Below are 20,360 nucleotides of genomic sequence, written 5' to 3' on the forward strand. Positions count from 1 at the left end.
TTCGACCTAGTTACTGTGAAGTACCGTGCACAGGAGAATCTACACCGGTGAATGCAGAGCCTTTTCCGGCTGGATTATTGCTTTGGTACCGTGGCTGCTGGAGCAGAGAACCGTCTACCCCGCTGCTGTGTGGGATTTACACGTGAGGAGCATCACTCGAGCCCGTCTCTAGGAGAGGCTGGCTGGCTTTCACCTATGCTGTCGCGCATACTTGGATTATAGCTGCTGCTTTCGTCTGCCGATCAAGGGAGTAATGTACCGCCTCCCGTAGCTGGAGCTTATTGATTCCCCGTTGATCCAGACTTTTGCATTCGAACATTCCTCCCCCCTGCTGGCTTACAACCGGAGGGAACCCCCTTAGTATCTCCAGCTGACCTACTAGTGTACCATATATAATTCTTATGCTACGGGTGGTATTAATTATCCCCTGCGTAATATGCTCATGGACTTACGCTCTTGACCTATTCATGCACATTCTTCGCCTTACAAGCGCAACTCTCAATCTTAATAAATAATGTAAGATAATCTTGGTGCTCTTCTAATAAATATTATTATAAACAGTACTTTCTTGTTAAGCCGTGTTATTGTGGGGGTGTTCATCACATATACCTGTGTACTGTATGGCCAGTAGTAATGTACATAACGCAGTAGTGGTTTAATGATACCATACTTATTCAATACAGTCAGGGAATTGTACCCCTCAGTTACAGAAACGGTTCGGTTCGGTTCGGTACGGATATGTGTACCTTTACACCCCTAGTTGTAACTGTTGTTAGCTAGTAAAACATGACATTTATTTTCCTTTATTTTGGACAAGTAATATTTTTGTGGGTTTTTATTGATTTTTGCTACCGGGCAGTCCGGTAGAGAGAGAGAGAGAGGAGGAATGGGAGATAGACCGAGGAAGACATTCGGCAAAGATCACCGGGTCCGGGAGTCGAACCCGGGTCGGTCGTGTTGCACCGTAGTGCTGTATGCGGTACGCCACTCGGGCGCCCGTGAAATGTTTTTTTGAGCTAATACTCGCTTGAATGTTAGGCAGCAAATATTAGCCCTGATGCTAGCTAAACAAGCAGATGTCGTGTTAAGATGCTTTGCACTGTGGGATAGACCAGGAGCCATCACAACACATGGGGAAGTCTAATAGGCTACAATTGTCCATTGTTATTCTTAAGTTTTATCTATGCAGTTTCTCAATAATTTGTGTGAACGGAAGTGGTCAATTATGTGCCTTTTAAATGAATGATATCCCTCTCTCCCTCTGTCTCTCTCACAGCTGTGACCTGCCTCCACTGATACCAGCGGTTTCCAAAGTGATCTGACCACAAGGGGACCTCCCTCTCCTCCTCCTCTCTCCCCTCCATCATGCGTCTCCTCGCCACCCTCCTACTCCTGCTGTTCCTGCGGGCAGCTGAGCCCAGGCGAGGCCCTCGGTCGGGGTCCCAGAGAGGGGATCCCAGGGGCCACGTGAGGGGACAGGGCAGGGCCGGGGTGGCAAAGCGTCAGATCCAGGACTGCAAGGAGTACGAGGAGGCGGGAGAGAAGTACCTGGACTGTCAGGAGAGACAGCTGACCATGGTGATGCAGGACTGGCCTAAAGATATCAACCACCTGCTACTGGCCAGGAACAAGATACAGGTGCTTTGAGTTGTACTTTTGAATTTCATGCATGTAGCCAACTTCTTATCCCAGCTCACTCACAATATGTAGATAAAGTACTAATCGACCACAGGGGGGAAAAAGTACATAAAGTACGCTATGTTGCAGCCATAAGTAATATAATTACGTATTGTATCAAAAATCGACCATGTGGTACGTATTACAAATATATAGAATCCACCCGGCGTGACCCCAGTGCTCTGACCTCTCTGATTAAATGCATAATGTGTGTTTGTGTAACTAGGAGGAACATGAGTGAAAGACTCACATCCATGCTGATTTGGCAAAAGTATACTGTACAGCCGTTTTCGTTTGAAGCAACTTTTAGTCTACAGGAGTGACATGGTTTCTCCATAGAGCCCTGTTGACTTTTTTAGCACAGCAGCTCAGTAGGGGGGCAACTCAGTCATGTGATTCAGCGGGTATTGCTGATTGGCTCAAACACGGTATGTTTATAAACAAGAAAAGTCATCTGTTTTTCTTTTTCCTCCCCTCTCAGGGTCAGTCCTGTGTTAAGAGTCTTGAACCCCTGAGTCTGTCTAATAGATAGCTGCACGACCAATAAGGTCAACTGGAAAGTCTGCTCTTGATTTAGATGAGGGATAGTTGGTTTTTATACCAGAGGAGTGAGTTTTAAAACATCACTCCAACTCCAATTTACACAGGCAGTGTTTTTTAAACTCTATTCTAAACGCTATGAATAGGGAAAGACAGGCAGCTACAACAGGACCTGAACCACCAGCTGCTGGCCAGAAACAATACACCGTAATTTTTGCACTATAAGCCGCACCTGAGTATAAGCCGCAGCAGCTAAATTGAACGATGTGTACATATATAAGCCGCACTGGACTATAAGCCGCAGGTGTTTTAATGTTTAATTACCATATGTAAGGGTTCGTGCACAGAGGGGATTGTCGGGAAAGAGATGGCTGTTTGAGGAAGCTCCCATTTGTTCAAGCTGCTGCGGTCAGGCAAACGCCTGCGGACACCAGCAACTAGGACTAGACTTCTCGTTTGTAGTCTTCCCACCAGCAATGGGACACAATACTGTCGGACAAATAACAAGAATTAACTCATTTACAAGTTGTATTAAGTTTAGCAAATAAGGGAACAGATAAATAACATTTCAATGCAAAGCTATATTTCGATTTTTACATTTTCGGGTTTGGTCACGTGAGTCACATATAAGCCGCACCGTTATATAAGCCGCAGGGTCGAAAAATGGGGAAGAAAGCTGCAACTTATAGTCAGAAAATTACGGTACAGGTAACTCCAATCAGAGCCATCCATCCAGTAGTTCCAAACCTTTTCCTGTGTCGGGGACCCCCAAATAGACCTCTCACGTTAAGTTAAGTTAACCCTTTCACTACCACACTACCAAATGGTTAACCCTTTCACTGCGACAATACAGAAGGTTAACCCTTTCACTGCCACACGACAAAGAGTTAACCCTTTCACAGCCACACTACAGACTGTTTTAAAAGGTGTGGTAGTGAAAGGGTTAACCGTCTGTAGTGTGGTAGTGGAAGGTTAACCTTCTGTAGTGTGGTAGTGAAAGGGTTAATAGTCTAGCTGCAGGAGAGACGGGAGCAGCCAGAAACATGTCCCCCCCGTGAGAGATCTATCTAAGACTTTGTCTCAGGGACCCCCAACAGAGAATATTTGTGTCGTTAGATGTGATTTAGTCCAGAATTACTGTCTACTGCAGGAGGTGAGATAAGAGACTGAATAGTCAGAATGGTCACTGTTATATTATTCTCTAATTGGACTAACGTCTAGTTTGGGACCCCGTGGGACCTCCTCAAGGACCCTTGGGGGGCCCCCGGACCCCATGTTGAGAACGAGTGGTCTAGGAACATCACCATTGAAATAACTGAGGCCCCAAATGGCAGTTTGTCTACCTATCGCACACTTACTCTGAACCTAAATTTGAAGAGGTTGTTATGACTATGAGCGTATGTGCACCATTTATTAGGGGCCAAGATCAAATACCTTGGTGTTTCCTGTTTTTCTAGTTTTTCCTGTGTGATGTGTGTTTCACAGGTGTGGAATGAAGATGTTTAATGGATCTTTAAGGATGAAAGAAAAACAGGGATTAGCTCTAAACCTCCTATGTTTGGATGCATAGCTGAATGATGACAGAATTAAGCCACCAGTATTTGTCTTATGCAACCTGACCAAATATATATATGAGAGGATAATTAAAAAAATAAAAGTAATCTCACAGTTAACAAGCACGCGGCGGCGTAACTAATGTTATGAGTGGGTGCAGGTGAGAAATGTTGTTTGGTTACATTTGCTAATGATAGCTGGTCATTGCGTCATCCCAAGCCTGCATCCATCTACTATGAATAAATCATGAACCCCTCTGGTATATTGTGTTGTGTTAAAAGAACACGCCAACATTTGGGTAAATTAGCTGATCGTCTTCTCCAGAGAGAGACAAGAAGATAGATACAAGTTTCCTCTCTGTGCGTTCAGTAGAAAGCCATCTGGCTGCACGTTAGCCTAGCTTAGCACATAAATGGAAGTGGACATGGCCGGTTAGCCTAGGCATTGTCCAACACCTCTCCCAAAGGCTAACCGGCCATGTCCGCTTCCATTCATGTGTTCCTTTAAAGGTGATCCCCTCTGCAGGCAACACAGTTTCCCTGTGTTGAGAGACAGCTAATAGTCTATTTGCCAACACAATGAACCCGGAAATACTATCCATATCCATCATAAAACGTTGGTGGTTCCGAAATTTCCGGGTTCGCAATGGGGCTCTATGGGATGGCAAATAGACTATAATGCTAGATGTGTAGTGAGTTAGCTGAGGAACAGCTCTGTACATTATAATCTTAAAGTCTTACAAAGAAAACTGTTGAAACAGCTCTCCATTTAATAGTGAATAAAAAATGATGATGACTTACAAGCGGTATTGAGAACCGTGGTTATAAACGTACACTGAATTACCGCTCACTCACAAAGGCGGCACGGTGGTGTAGTGGTTAACACTGTCGCCTCACAGCAAGAAGGTCCAGGGTTCGATTCCCGCTTGGGGACCAGGTTTCCATGATGCCAGGTACCCAGGTGGGATATCTCCCAGGCCTTTCTGTGTGGAGTTTGCATGTTCTCCCCGTGCTCGCAAGGGTTTCCCCCCCGATAAGATAAACCAAATGGAAAAACATGCACAACAACAGATCGCTAACGCTGTGGCGTCCTTGACGAAGATGGACAGGAGCACTTGGATTGGTCCCCTGGCGCGGCTCACGTTGACGCCTGTCTGCTCCTGGCTGCCCTTGGGGGGGAAGGACGACGGGATGGGTTAATCGCAGAGACAAATCGCATCTGCGATCCTAAAGAGACAATGCGTGTGTGTGTGTTCCGGTGTGTGTGCTAAACTAACCGCTGTGTGTACCACTAAAAAACATTGAGTGTCGTTGCATGCCGAATAAAGACCTCTGCAACAGGTCCTGCATTATTATTATTAAAATTTAAACTAGCGCATTGTGTGACACGTCAAGTAGTGTCAAGTTCAACAGATACTGGGAAATACACAAAGGCCTGCATTTGAACAGGAAATAAACGTGCTCGACAGTTGAAGAAACACAGGTAGATTCTCACCTTCATCACTGACGCACACAACCCACAAAGGAAAAGTTGAAGAGGGTTAATTGAGTTGACCTGACCCGTCTGTCACTGCTGTGAAGCTGCCTCTGGCAACGCAGAGAACCATTCACATCCTGTCATTTGTGCCAGAATGTCCCACAGAACGTCCCTCACAGAATGGCCATGATTGAGTGAGTGAGGAAGTGAGTGACCACAATTTGCCATGTACTATAGAAGGGTTTCGCGACCACGTCAGACTCACAGTGTGTGCGTGCATCAAGGAAGCAAAAAAGGAATGTAATCCTGGTCAGAACTACGGGGCAGACTACAATATATTTCCATTTGTTAGCCATGCTAGTGATCTAAACAATCAATCCATGCAATCAATCCATGCCATTGGGGGGTATTTTTATGTGAATGAATGAACAAATGAATGAACAAATTAACAAACGAACAAATTAATGAACAAATGGATGAATTAATGAATGAATGAAACAGCTAACGGCCATCTTGTCCTTCCTCCTTCAGGTTCTGAGAGACAACATGTTCTCTCAGTTCACGGAGCTGAAGAGCCTGGACCTGCAGCAGAACGAGATCTCCATGGTGGAGGAGCGAGCCTTCAGCGGTCTCTCCAGGCTCACCACCCTGCTGCTTCAGCACAACCGGCTCAAAACGGCATCCGAGGAGGTCCTCCTACCGATGCCCCGCCTCACCTACCTCCGTATCTACGACAACCCCTGGAGCTGCCACTGCCATCTGGACAGCCTGGTCAGAACCCTACAGGTGCCCAGCAACCGTAACCTAGGCAACTACGCCAAGTGCGCCGAACCCCATTCGCTGAGAGGAGAAAAGCTCAGGAAGTTGAAGGCTGAAGTGTTGTGTTCGAGTACTAACGATGTGGACAGGGGACAGACGGATGGAGGACAAGGGAGGCCAAGAACACCGGCGATCAAACTAAACCCAGACGCCACCTCCATGTGTCACACCTACATGTTCCCCAAACCATTACTGGACTGTAGCAGCAAAGGTGAGAGTCCGAGAACTGTTGTGTTGCGTTGCGTTCCGTTGCGTTGCATTGTCTTGTCTTCTGTTCTGTTTAGTTCAGTTCTGATCTGAAGAGGTAGAGCGGTCATCTGGTCATCGGAAGGTTTCCCGGTTTGATTCCGGCTCCTCCTGGGAGTGTGTCGAAGTGTCCTTGAGCAAGACACATAACCCCTAACTGCTCCTGATGAGCAAGTCAGCCCTGTCAGTGTGTGAGTGAATGGGTGAATGTGAGGCATAAATTGTAAAGCGCTTTGGATAAAAGCTGTCCATTTACCATTTATGTGGTTGTGTTCTGTTCTGCTCTATTCTAATCTACTGATGAATCCCACATACAGGATATTCTGTGCCACAAAACGAATAAGATAACAAATACAACATACGGTTTACGCATGTCTTCTCATATGCTCTCTTCTCTTCTCCTCTCTGAAGCAGTGCTGTAGAATCAGGGTGACACATGCAAAACCGCGCTCTTTGACAATGCATGCGCTGACGTCATAGTGCCGGGCTGAGTCTCTTCACCGCTGTCTGCGGAGTAGCGTCACTTCTGTTAGAGCACTGTGGTCTGGTCGGTAAAAAACTGATTATTTCTGAATCTGATTAGTGTTTTTGTCTTTCTGCTGACTCAACATGTGGTACAAGGCTGCGATGAAGACTGTGGCTAGACAGGCATCAGTCAGAACTGAGAAGATATGTGAGAGAGGGGGGGGGCTAGTGACAAGCTGAGGGAAAGAGAGAGAGAGTGAAAGAACATGGATGGATAGATGGAGAGGATATAAAAACAGAGGGTTGAGCCTGATTAGAAAAGAGAAAGGGAGGAAGAGAGAGAGAGAGAGAAAAAGAGAGGGAGACTGACAGAGAGTGAGGGAGACTGACAGAGAGAGATACTGACAGAGAGAGAGAGAGGTGCTAAGATTGGCATGTTTCAAACCTGAGAGAATGAGACAGAATGAAAGCGAGAGAATTAGAGAGATTTACTTTTGATTCTCTTCCAATCTTGACATCTGGTTCTCTCTCTCTCTCTCTCTCTCTCTCTCTCTCTCTCTCTCTCTCTCTCTCTCATTCTCCCCCCCCCCCACTATGCTGCTGCCATGAGGCTGGCTGTTACTTCTACAGACTTTCATAAATATTCTGTTTCAGTGTAGCTTTTCCAAACAGAGACAGGCTGGAGGCTGTGGCTGAGTTCTGCAGGCTCAGCTTAAAGTCTTTCCTTTAATGTGGTCCTTTTTTCTGGTTATTTCTCTGTCATCCTCTTTCATATGTTCTCTTTCATGCCGTCTCTGCCTGATCATCTCGTCCAGCCTGGTTTGCCTCTTCTTCTGCCTGTGCCGTTTGAAAACAATGCTCACTTTAAATCTTGGCAGGAGAAGATGTTCTTTGTTCATTTTGCACAAGGTGATTGAAAACGTTCTTTCAGCATATTTCTGCTAGTTATACATAGTCTCCGGCAAATATGTTTCTTCAGAGAGGTCAGAGGGCCGGCTCACCCGCAGGGCCGGCTAGCGTACAGTTGCTTTTGAAGTCTATACAAGAGTACATTTCAGTGAGCTTCAGTCAGCTTGTACAGACAGGAGCTTGATCCTATTTTTTTTTGTATCCACTTTTTCTCCTTATTTTAAAATTTTTCTCCCATCCCAATTTCACCTCGCCAATTCTCCCTTCAATTCACCCCTCCCCTGTCTCGAACGTTGCTAGACTATGCCTCCCACTGATTGGCTGCAGTGAGGACCAAGCCTTGCATCACATGTCCCTTCCGGTACACGAGGAGGCAGCCGTCGCATCTTTTCACCTGAACAGCTCGATCTCTCAGTGGCGAGGAGTAACGCGTGGGAGGTTCACGCTGCCCCCGATACTTCCTGAGTCTGCTGTACAGGCGCACCAACCGACCTGTAGGAGTCGCTGTCCACAACGTCCGATCCCCACCCACCGGCTTTCCCACCCCTAACACTGCCAATTGTGTTAGTATGAACGTCCGGCCAAGCCGGTAGCAACGCAGACCACAGCTGGGCTCGATACCAGCATATCCTGTGTTAGTGGCGAGCGCCTTGCCCACTGCGCCACTCAGCCGCCCCGGAGCTTGATTCTATTGCCTTTGCATTGGTTTGTGGCTAACTATCCGGAGCTAGGATGAGGAACAGCATGGATTGTGCTGACTAGGGGTCCAACAATCACAACTATGCTAACCCTTGAATGTACCTATTCACCAGTAATACCAGATCTGGCTTAAAATATGTAAGTAAAGTACTAATCGACCACAGTAAAAAAGGTACATAATGTATGTTATGTTATAGCCATAAGTAATGTATTTATATATTGTATCAGAAATCTACGGTACGTACTGTAAATGTACAGTAACATGTGTACGTATTACAAATAAGTACATACTGTATATTACATATTAGAAAATTAAAACCTTTAAGTTCCCCTGTTGGGAATCAAACGCTAACCTTTGCCCACGACTGCAATGATTGTTGGTTCAACTCCTAGTTGCGACATTTGTTTTGGACTGTCAATATTACTTATGTCTATAACATAATGTACAGATTATGTACCTATTTTCCTGTGGTCAACTAGTACTTTATTTTCACTTTCTGATGCGTTTGCCTTGCCAGTAAACACAGTAGCTACTGGAGTAAAAGTACTTGGTAATCTTTCACCTCCGGGCCCTTCTCCAAAAAAAAGCCCTTAACACGGATGTGAGCCAGCCATTATCGTTAATATGTGTGTGTTGTTGTGAACGCACCCCTTGTTTCCAATTACGACACGGACACAGCGAGCAATGTGATCCAAATCAATGATTGATTTCCTTCATAAAAAGAGAGCCTTATTCTCAGAGGAGAGAGCGATCTTTCAGAGAGCGATGACACCGGCCAAACCCACACACTGCCGCCTCTGTCTTCACACATGCTCAACTTAAACGTTTTCCATATTTTCCTGTAGAGAAAGAGAAGTTTGATTTGTTCTTCATCTGAGGCTCTCTCTGTCTTCACACATGCTCAACTTAAACGTTTTCCATATTTTCCTGTAGAGAAAGAGAGGTTCGATTTGTTCTTTATCTGAGCCTCTCTCTGTCTCTCTTTTCTCTTCTCTCTTCTCTCTAATCCAGCTCTTCATCTTTTTACCCTCCATCCACACCCTGGTCGGCCATTCTCTCCATCTCTACATTTCTTTCTTTCTTTCTTTCTTTCTTTCTTTCTTTCTTTCTTTCTTTCTTTCTTTCTTTCTTTCTTTCTTTCTTTCTTTCTTTCTTTCTTTCTTTCTTTCTTTCTTTCTTTCTTTCTTTCTTTCTTTCTTTCTTTCTTTCTGAAACGTTCAGTTCCAGGCTCTCATTCTCTGGGCCGTATCAGAGACTAGTCTACATTTGTAACGCTAAAGATGGCGGCAACAGAGGAACTGCTCGCTATGAAACAAACATAATATTTTTTGGAGGGAAATAATTAAATCATAGTCTAGTGACTTTTTGAGGTGAAATGTGAGTTTTATAAAGATGTTTAAAATGAATAATGATCTCTGCCATGAGTGGTTGTCGTGGTAACTAAGGATTCAGTGTGATGACAGCGTGTGTTAACTCTTTCACTACCACAATACAGAAGGTTAACCTTTCACTACCACACTACAGACGGTTAACCGTCTGTAGTGTGGTAGTGAAAGGGTTAACCTTCTGTATTGTCGCAGTGAAAGGGTTAACCATTTGGTAGTGAAAGGGTGAAAGTCTAGTTAGGCAGCAGAGTGAGCAGACTTGGACTTTGTCGATATGACCTGTAATCCATGTCACAGTATATTATCACATTTTCCTGCAGTAACGATAAATTAAATTATCATTTATCAATAATTTTAGCCCTCTGCAAACACGTTTGTAAATGTGTAAATCTTTCTGAACTTTAGCCACTGCACAACATGTCTGTAATGTTTGTCTGTCTGCAAAAAATGGGGCTAGTTTTGCATAACACGCCTGACGATTGCATACCCAAAGTAATTTCTTGAACCACTTATAGCACAGGCATGAGTCTGGTCTCTTTTGAAAGGAAACATACTAAACTTTCTTCCACAACAGGATGAAACACTCTGACTGCTAAGCTAATAGAGTTACAATTTGAACACACTGAAATACAAGTTTTTACTCACGTTTTTGTTTACTTGTTGCCAGATGCCTGTTTTTAAGTTCCAGCTGAGAGGTAGGAGCTGGAAAACATAACGCTTCCATAGCCTGAAGTCTTATCTAGTACAGGTCCAAAGTTGATAACAATCCCACCCAAAATGAGTGTTTTACACATGTTTTTGTAATGTGTGTACCGGCAATAATTCGGCATGATTATCCAAAAATGGCCATCCGCTGCCATTCATTCAGACGCGTGAGTCAGAAATTGTTGGTCTTCTTCTGCCCCCCTTGTCGTTGCAATCAGCCCTTGCGTGGGATACCATAGGCTCCAGAATTTCATTGGCTATAAAGGCGGTCAATCATTTTCACCATCAGAGCTGACTGGTCCATTCAGGACCAGGCCAAACCGGACGTGGTCACTTGTCCGAATGTCTTGTCAAATGACGCTCGTCGGTTGTTTGGTCTTGTAACCCGAGACTGGAAGCATGCAATAGGTTGAGTATGGTGTCAATCGAACGGCGGCAAATTGAACTTATCAACAATGTATTGGTTGATTGGCGAAAACGCAGCCTGAAGCCGACAGATGAGGGCGAAGTGACGTGACGTGCTGCGGACCGTCCGATGTTTAAGAGGTTAAATATGGTGACCAAACGTCCTCTTTTCATTCCCTGTCCCGGGAGTCCGGTGGGGTTTTCTGAATTCATGAAAATGACCGGTTTTCATTGTTTTTCACGGGACCATTAAGCATGTACTTAAATTGACTGAACTGCAGAGAAAATTCCCAATTTACTGCCCCGGTCAATGGACACAGAAAAACCGAAAACAAAAATGTTTAAACTGTGCGAGGCAAAGTTGACCGAATTGATTGAAGTATGCGGCTATGCAGAGAGAGAAAGAAAATAATTGAAAACTATTAATATGTTTTCATAACTGAATAAGCAAACGGTCAGAGGAAAATTGGGACCCCGGAACTCTGTTTGAAGCTAGAAATCTGATTGAAAAGTTGTGGTAGTTTACAATGACTGGGCCAAGAATTTTAAAGTTGGATTTTCGAATACAGTTAAGGAATTATTTAGAACATTATTTCATTTTTCTTTTGTTATTTATTTTGTCCAGTAAGACTTGAAAAGAGAGCTATTATTTTGTTACAGGTTGATTTTTAAGTTATTTTCATACCATTGAGATTTGTCAGAGAGATTACATTAGGCATAATAAAGTATGTTGAGTAACTATCTAGCCATACATAGGAGGCATACTTTAAATATATTAAAATGATAAGGCATCTTTGAGTAAACTTTGACTATCATTTAAGTATCTTGAGGCTGGGCGCCACTCATGTTTGTAATGTTTGTCTGTCAACATGTTTGTAATGTTTATCTGTCAACATGTTTGCAATGTTTGTCTGTCAACATATTTGTAATGTTTATCTGTCAACATGTGATTGATTGTTGTACATTCAGTTGATTTAAAAGGCCACACAATTAAACAGCCTATGCACTGGAGGAATGCATTCAGCAAAATTAGGTCAGTAAGACGTTCATGATGTCAGTACCGGTACAGTGCTCACCCTCTTTCCCTTCCTTCTCATCTTGGTCCTCATCCCTTTTCTCTTTTCCAGCCCTCCATCCTCTCTCTCTCTCTCTCTCTGCCATCTATCTCTCGTGGTTGGGGGCTGTTCCACTGAGGTGAACCACGGTTAGATCCCAGGGCATTCAGACTCCATCTTCTCAGAAGAGACGTCAGAGCAAGACCAAAACTAAAGGAAGACAGTGTGGGATTAATTGAAGCCGGGCTTCTTAAAGGGGCACTTCACCAAAAAACAATGCAGATTTATTTTTGCTCACATTCATTTAGTTTGACAGTTGACTGAGTAAATTCTTTTGAATATGGCCACCAGTGTTGTCATCTGGAACGTTGAATCATTGTGTTGTGTTAATTATTACAGCTCAATGAAATTATAAGGTAGCAGTCCCTATAAGACTATTTTCTCATCTACATCATTTCATGGTACTGTAATTGAGTTGTAGAAGTAGTCATCGTAGTAGTATCAGTAGTAGTAGTAGTAGTAGTAGTAGTAGTAGTAGTAGTAGTAGTAGTAGTAGTAGTAGTAGTAGTAGTAGTAGTTGTAGTAGTAGTAGTAGTAGTAGTAGTAGTAGTAGTAGTAGTATAGTAGTAGTAGTAGTAGTAGTAGTAGTTGTAGTAGTAGTAGTAGTAGTAGTAGTAGTAGTAGTAATAGTAGTAATATTAGTAGTAGTAGTAGTAGTAGTAGTAGTAGTAGTAGTAGTAGTAGTAGTAGTAGTAGTAGTAGTAATAGTAGTAATAGTAGTATAGTAGTAGTAGTAGTTGTAGTAGTAGTAGTAGTAGTAGTAGTAGTAGTAGTAGTAGTAGTAGTAGTAGTAGTAGTAGTAGTAGTAATAGTAGTAGTAGTAGTAGTAGTAGTAGTAGTAGTAGTAGTAGTAGTAGTAGTAGTAGTAGTAGTAGTAGTAGTTGTAGTAGTAGTAGTAGTAGTAGTAGTAGTAGTAGTAGTAGTAGTAGTAGTATAGTAGTAGTAGTAGTAGTAGTAGTAGTTGTAGTAGTAGTAGTAGTAGTAGTAGTAATAGTAGTAATAGTAGTAGTAGTAGTAGTAGTAGTAGTAGTAGTAGTAGTAGTAGTAGTAGTAATAGTAGTAATAGTAGTATAGTAGTAGTAGTAGTTGTAGTAGTAGTAGTAGTAGTAGTAGTAGTAGTAGTAGTAGTAGTAGTAGTAGTAGTAGTAGTAGTAGTAGTATTGGCTCCTATTGTACTTTAAACGCACTGTACATTAGCTTCATGCTTCAAGATATTAAACACCCCTCAAAATGTTAGTACTTTAGCATTAGTGCACAACTCTATAGCTCACTGTCACGCCTCCAAAATAAATATGGCACAAGATATATAAATGACCACTGCCAATCAGATGTCACCCTGCTAATCTGCTAATGTCACCCTTGAGGCCTGCATCACTATATGTATCCAAGACATTGTGTCCTTGTTACAAGGACAGATACAACCACAAAGACTAAACTACTGCCTGTTGTATCACAGTCTTTTAGCACATTTTCAATACCCATCCGAGCAGGTTGGTTTATTGTACATGGAGGTTCGGTACCTTCCTCAGGAGAACTTTGGCAGTATTGCCACTGTCTGTATCAGGGATCGAACCGGCAACACTTCCCTAACCAACCCGCCACATGGGCTTTTTCCTGAGGGGATCTTCAAATGACAAAAGTAACATGCCTTTAGCTCATATGAGCCTGGGGTCCAGGAGAGGACACTTATTACCCATTTTTTGGATAGATGGAAATCGTTGAATTGCCATTTAAAGACGCCACATTGAGGGGAACCACAGTTAGATTCCATGGAATTCAGACCCACTTCCTCTAATAAGAGCTGCCAGACCAACGTTTCGCAGAAAATTTGAGACAGCATGGGATCCATTGTAGGGATGGGCATGAGTAATGTTTTCCCAGATTGCATGAATTACTTGAGTAGTTAGTAATTGTTTAGGGAAATAGATTTTTAGAACGCATCTTAAAGCGCATGGCAGCAGCAATAACAAGTCACACACGCCAATTCTATTATCTCTCGCTCTGCAGACATAAGAATGCACAGCAATATACTTGATGCTACGGAAAGTGGATGTTGTTGGTACAATTTGGAAATGCACAAACACAAACCATTGTTTTTATATTTCAGAACAACACTAAGCTCGCTTTCAACGCAACAACCTTTTTTCGTGGTACGCTCCACAGCTGACCATTGTTGTCTTCCTGCAAGAACTCGCAAGATTTCAGAGTGAGATTTCTGTTTCAGTGACACTCGAGTTCAGTTGAAACGGAGAGTACTCAAGTAATCGAATATTGGTCTCCTACTGCGGGAGTATGACATTTTACTTTACCTTTTATGAGCCTTTACAAAGATTAAACCCATGAAATTATTCTGGTATAGGGTATAAAACCAACCGTAGCTAAATGTATAAAAGACTACAGTCTCTTTTCTAACAAGAACATGTCCCCATTTGTACCTCAATTCAATAATATTTCTTCCCATGATTTGTTAATATATAGTTCCTCATAATGTTTTTACAGTTACTTAATCCTTATTAACAGATAGTTCCTCATTAGTTCCTACGGGTACTTAATCATTATTAACAGACAGTTCCTCATTAGTTCTTACAAATACGTAATCATTATTAACACATAGTTCCCCATTAGTTCCTACAGGTACTTAATCATTATTAACACATAGTTCCCCATTAGTTCTTACAGGTGCTTAATCATTATTAACACATAGTTCCTCGTTAGGTCCTTGGTACTTAAAGGGGAACAGAGACAAACATTTGTATAATTGGTCCAGTATTGAGGAAGATTGCTTCAGCTGGCAGCTGCTAAATGGGCTGGGATGGGATTACATTCCCTTTAACTCATTGGGCGCCACCCTCTTTCCCCATCTGTACTCAATGGCGCCAGCGTTATTGACCATTTTAGCGATGTTTGCAGACCCATCGTGTGTTCTGTATTATAGCTATGGAGACAATAGTATGGCTCATTTGACAGGCATTGTTCATATTCCATCACTGACTAATCAGTTAATTTCTACATACTGTAGTTTGTGCGCTATTACACGCTAAACATCTCCCCTTTCCAAAATAATCCAGTATTTTTTCATAGATCGCGAGATATAACGCGTTATATGCAATATGCCCAAATCGTTCTGGTTGATCGCCTGAAACCCCAAATACTTCTAAATCAAAGGTATATATTATGTACATAATATGTGTCTTCACAAAATCGCTTTAACTAGAAACTGCGATCGTGTTTGTTGAGCATGTTTTACGTCCGGTAAAACACAACACTGTGATCGGTACAGAAGCATGTTTTACGGGGGGAAAAAATACCAGCAGGTTACCTAAGATAGACCTTACCTCAGTCAGAAAGTACTCCAAAATTAATAAATCCCAGTCGATCCCATGGCGATCGCAATTACTCATGTATATTGGGCATGGCTACCATACGGGAAAGAATAGCTCTGATGCACCAAATCTTCCACCGATTGCTATGTTGTGATCCACTCCTAGGCGGAAACAGCCGGTGCAAACTCAGTACTGGGGACAAGCCCAGTTCAGAAGGTAGGCGATACTGCCACCTGGTGAGATTCGATCATCATTGCAATTCCAACGTAGGCAGATGAGCCAGGGAGACCTAGTGAGCTCCGGCTGAGTGTATAGAACGGGGATCAAAGGAAAAAGATCAAATTATCAAAACCCAAGTATACTTGGGTTTTGACGCTCAGCGCATGGCGGTGAAACCCGACTATACTCGGGTATGGCGCACAATGAGTTAAGACACAGCTCTCATACTGGAGAGTTTAATGGTTTCTATGGTTTAATGTGGGCCTTCATACATTTCTCAAATCAGACTATTTCAATAGGGAGCAGAGAAAAGGTGAGTCTGCAAGTTGCGTTGTGAGTTGGAAGCTGTCCATTAAACACATATATCTGTATATATATATACATAAACACACACAAGTCATTATGTCATGATGTCAGTGGACTTTTCAGTGGATAATCGAAGGTGGGCGGAGAGAGGGAGAGCGAAAGGAGGAGAGAGAGAGAGTCAGGAAGATGGAGACAGACAGAGAGAGAGGGAAGAAGGAAGGCAGAAAGAACGAAAGAAAGAATGAAAATGAGTGTCCCCAGCCTCTAATGACCATCCCTCCCTAAGGACAGGCTTCAGTGTGATATATGTTTGGCAGGGCACCAGGTGTTTTTGTGCTGTATATGTTAGAGGTTGAGTCCACGCACAGGACTGTACATCTGATACAGAACTAATGTTTGGTTTATGGCTTGGAAACTTCCCTGAAACTACCCTTGTAATTCACAACAATGTTTCTATGTAAACAGAACGTGTCGAGGAGAGAGGTTAGCTAGTCTAAATGAATGGGGAGTTTATGCATTGCAATGGCTGTTTGGTAAATTAAAGGAACTTAAATTGTATTTGCCATTTTCCCCAGAAAATGATATCAATCTTCTCGTCAGACTCTGGGGAAGATGGCAAATACCGGTAAGTGTATTTCCCAAAAAGTTGGAGTGCTCTTTAAAAGATAGAGCTTAGATATTATTATCCACGACCACCTGGTGAGATCATGTAACAACATGCCATAGTGACCCTATCATCGTTGATATAAAACATTTAAATTCTTTAATATACAGGGGCGAGGCGACGAGAACGATTGAGAGAGAAAGAGAGAGAGATAGAGATAGGATGACATGTGACAAAGGTCACGAGTCGGATTTGAACCCAACAAGATTACGAGTACACAGAGTAGAGAGCATGAGAGCTAGGTGAAATTGAGAATGAGGTTAATTTTTTGTTGTATTGTCCTGTCTACGAGGACGTAATGGAAGTACTTGTTAGTAAAAATGTCCTCCATTTATGTTGATTTCTGTATATTTTCTTGACCAGGATGAATATGAAAAACTTGAGTTGTGCTTCAGGAAGGCACATTTTCCTGTATCAGATTTTATTTGCTAAGCTTGGGAGAGAAGGCAGAATACTTAGTTTAAGACCGAGCTGTAATGTGTACATTTGATGTAATCTATATTTAGATAATGAAACGTAATGTGTAACGTAATAATGGAACACTGCAGTATAGTTGGTGTCCCAAAAGGGTCGGGCACCTTGTGTGCATGAAATAAATAATCCATCAGTAGCCTGCTCCTTATATCACTGAACCGGTGGGACGGCCCTGCAGGCCTTTGACAAAGGACCCTCAGCTGTTGCATGGCTTACCGTGCAGAGTGTGTAGTGAAGGATGACGTCCTATGATTCATATGATGAATCTAACAGCCTCAGCAGAGATCAGTCCACAAGGCAGCCGTGAACTACTGGTGGGCTTTTCCCACCAATGCGTGTCTATATTTTTTTTCTCCTTCGGAGCTCTCCAGTCTAAAGAATCATATCGCAGATGCTCTACGTCAGGGGCTGCCCAAAGTAGGGCCCGGGGGCCAAATTTGGCCTTCCACGTCATTCTTTCTGGCACTCGTTGGTTTCCTGACATTGTCTTTTGTGTAAGACGGCTTGTTTCCAGGGCATATTAACTTGTATCAATAATATCAATAGCTATTTTTAATAGATTTCTAATAAATATGTAGCATTATTCTTCAAAAAAAATGTATGTATATGTACATAACATAACCAATTTTGTTTTATGTAAAATGTCAATGTCTATGGTATGAGACATAGTGGTTCTTGTCACTTTGTTAGAAGTGATTTGATTGGTTGCAGTTCCATGTCACTGTTTGTTTTGATTTGCTGAAGGCTTCTTGATTGTTTTATTTTTCACCCCTAATGCTGGAACATGATTGTTTAATCAACATCAGATGTGCTACTAGGGCGGGGCCTACATGACCTACCAGTGCCAGTGTCCTACTGTTACTGTCAATATTGTCAAAGGCCTGAGGGCCTGAACGTCATCTAATTAAAAGGGAAATGTATGTGGAGCCAGAGTGTGTGACACAATTTCCTACTTTTCAAGTCTACTTACCGTAATCAGTGTGTCACTGCAACCCTCGGTTGTGCGTTACATTTCCATTCTAGGATGGAGTTTGAATCAAAGCCATATACTGGGGAGTGCTACTGCTGTTCCAACTCTTGCAAATCCACAAATCTGTTCTTCCCTGAAACACAGATACAAAGAGGACATAATTACTGAACTTTATTGAACACTCTGAGGTGAGTGGGTTTGGCTCATTGTGTAGATGTTAAAGGAACACGCCAACATTATGGGAAATGCACTTACCATCTTCTCCAGAGTCAGACAAGAAGACAGATACCAATTTCTTCTCTGTGCGTTCAGTAGAAAGCTAGCCACCTGCAACCTAGCCTAGCTTAGCACAAATGAATGCGAGCGGATATGAACCACTAGCCTAGCTTAAATCCTCCGGGAGAGGTGTTTTTGGCCAACAGCTAGACTAGCTGGTACATATCTGCTTCCATTCATTTGTGCTAAGCTAGGGTTTGGACTTTTCAGTCGGTTGCCATCTTTCTATGTTATCGCAATGCATGGATGTTTAACATGATAATCTTCCGCTGTCAACTAAAAACACACTTTTTCCATCAATATCTGAAAAGAAAATTGGTATCTGAGACACTGCTGCCTCACTATAAATTGAAAATGGGGGACCATGATGTAAACAAGACAAACGTCTTTCTCTGGTCTGCATCCCATTAACAATTGTGTGTATTGAGCCGTACTGTATTGTACCCATTCTGCAATCTGTTAAATAAAGTGTTCATTCATTCATTCATTCATTCATTCATTCATTCATTCATTCATTCATTCATTCATTCATTCATTCATTCATTCATTCATTCATCTATTTTCATGTCTGATTCTGGAGAAGACCGTAAGCCCACTTCTAACTGGTAGATAGACCTAGCTTTTTCGAGTCCGACTACCAAAGCGATTTACAATTTATGCCTCATATTCACCCAAACACACACAGGCGGCAGTGGAGAGCCAGCTCATTTGGAGCAGTTCAGTGTTCAGCATCTTGCTCAAGGACACTTCGACATGGAACTCGGGGAGGAGCCAGGATCAAACTGGGAACTTTCAGATTACCAGACGACATGCTCTACCTCCTGAGACACTGCTAACCCTATAACCTTCAGATTACCAGACGACCTGCTCTACCTCCTGAGACACTGCTAACCCTAACATTCAGATTACCAGACGACCTGCTCTACCTCCTGAGACACTGCTAACCCTATAACCTTCAGATTACCAGACGACCTGCTCTATCTCCTGAAACACTGCTAACCCTAACATTCAGATTACCAGACGACCTGCTCTACCCCTCTGAGACACTGCTAACCCTAATATTTAGTGTAGCCAAAACTGACATTATTAGAGGTTGTATTGCCATATGTTATATTTTATGTATTTGTTTGGATTTATGTATTTATGTTGAGTTCTGCCTGTTTGTGGCATCAGTTCCCGTTGCTCACCAGTAGGTGACATACTTAGCTACTTAATGGGTAACGGGACTGATGACAGCAGGTGTGTTTGGTTACCGGCAGAGCCTAACAGTTTTTGACCGTCACGTCATGTCGACACGGTATGTTGTTTGGTTATCGTTTTGTTTGTAGTGTATAGTGTTTGTTTGTTCGTTTGAAGGTATTAGCGTTTACTCATATCACATGCAAATTGTGCATTCGGTAATTATGTGGTAAATAAACCCAGTTGGGGTGTTTGTTATTGGAAGGGACCTTGTGGACATTCATCCTTTCACCAGACGAGTACCCAGCACGAGCAACAGACGCGTCAACTATATGTTTTAGCCGGTATCAGCCTCCTCAGGGCTTTATAGATTTATTTTAGTTTTTGTTTAGTCAAGTTAGGCCCTTACATTTAGATTACCAGATGACCGCTCTACCTCCTGAGCCACTGCTAACCTTAACCTTCAGATTACCAGACGACCACTCTACCTCCTGAGACACTGCTAACCCTAACCTTCAAATTACCAGACGACCTGCTCTACCTCCTGAGCCACTGCTAACCCTAACATTCAAATTACCAGACGACCTGCTCTACCTCCTGAGCCACTGCTAACCCTAACATTCAGATGACCAGACGACCTGCTCTACCTCCTGAGACACTGCTGCCTCCATATAACTCTTGTCTGTCCATGTCTTTGGAGAAACCAGAGTTTTACAAGCGTTGGAACAGCACCAACGTTCTCCTGTTAACGCGTAAATGTAACAGCCAAGATTTGAACCATCGTTATCCTCTCTCTGGGATATCTGACCAGATGCCAGGAGGAAATCCTACTCTCACGGATATATCATTATCATCCGTTTCAAACGAGGGAAAGTCTGGAAGTGTAGATTTACAGAACAGCATAGTCTGTAGTTTGGACTTTTCAGTTGGTTGCTGTCTTTCTACAATCTACA

General features: G+C 42.8%; 1 protein-coding gene across 1 annotated transcript in view; it reads left to right on the plus strand.

Moving 5' to 3' along the window:
- Window positions 1-1,277: 1,277 nt before the first annotated feature.
- The window catches only part of lrrc17 (leucine rich repeat containing 17), a 49,876-nt gene continuing 30,793 nt past the window's right edge, over window positions 1,278-20,360 (plus strand). Inside the window, exons 1-2 of the mRNA XM_084331170.1 lie at window positions 1,278-1,638; window positions 5,779-6,277. Coding sequence (XP_084187296.1) covers window positions 1,366-1,638; window positions 5,779-6,277 — 772 coding nt within the window. The 5' untranslated portion in view covers window positions 1,278-1,365. The remainder of the gene's footprint in view (window positions 1,639-5,778; window positions 6,278-20,360) is intronic.

Source organism: Notolepis coatsorum, assembly GCF_963971535.1.
Source record: "Notolepis coatsorum genome assembly, chromosome: 15".
NCBI lineage: Eukaryota > Metazoa > Chordata > Actinopteri > Aulopiformes > Paralepididae > Notolepis > Notolepis coatsorum.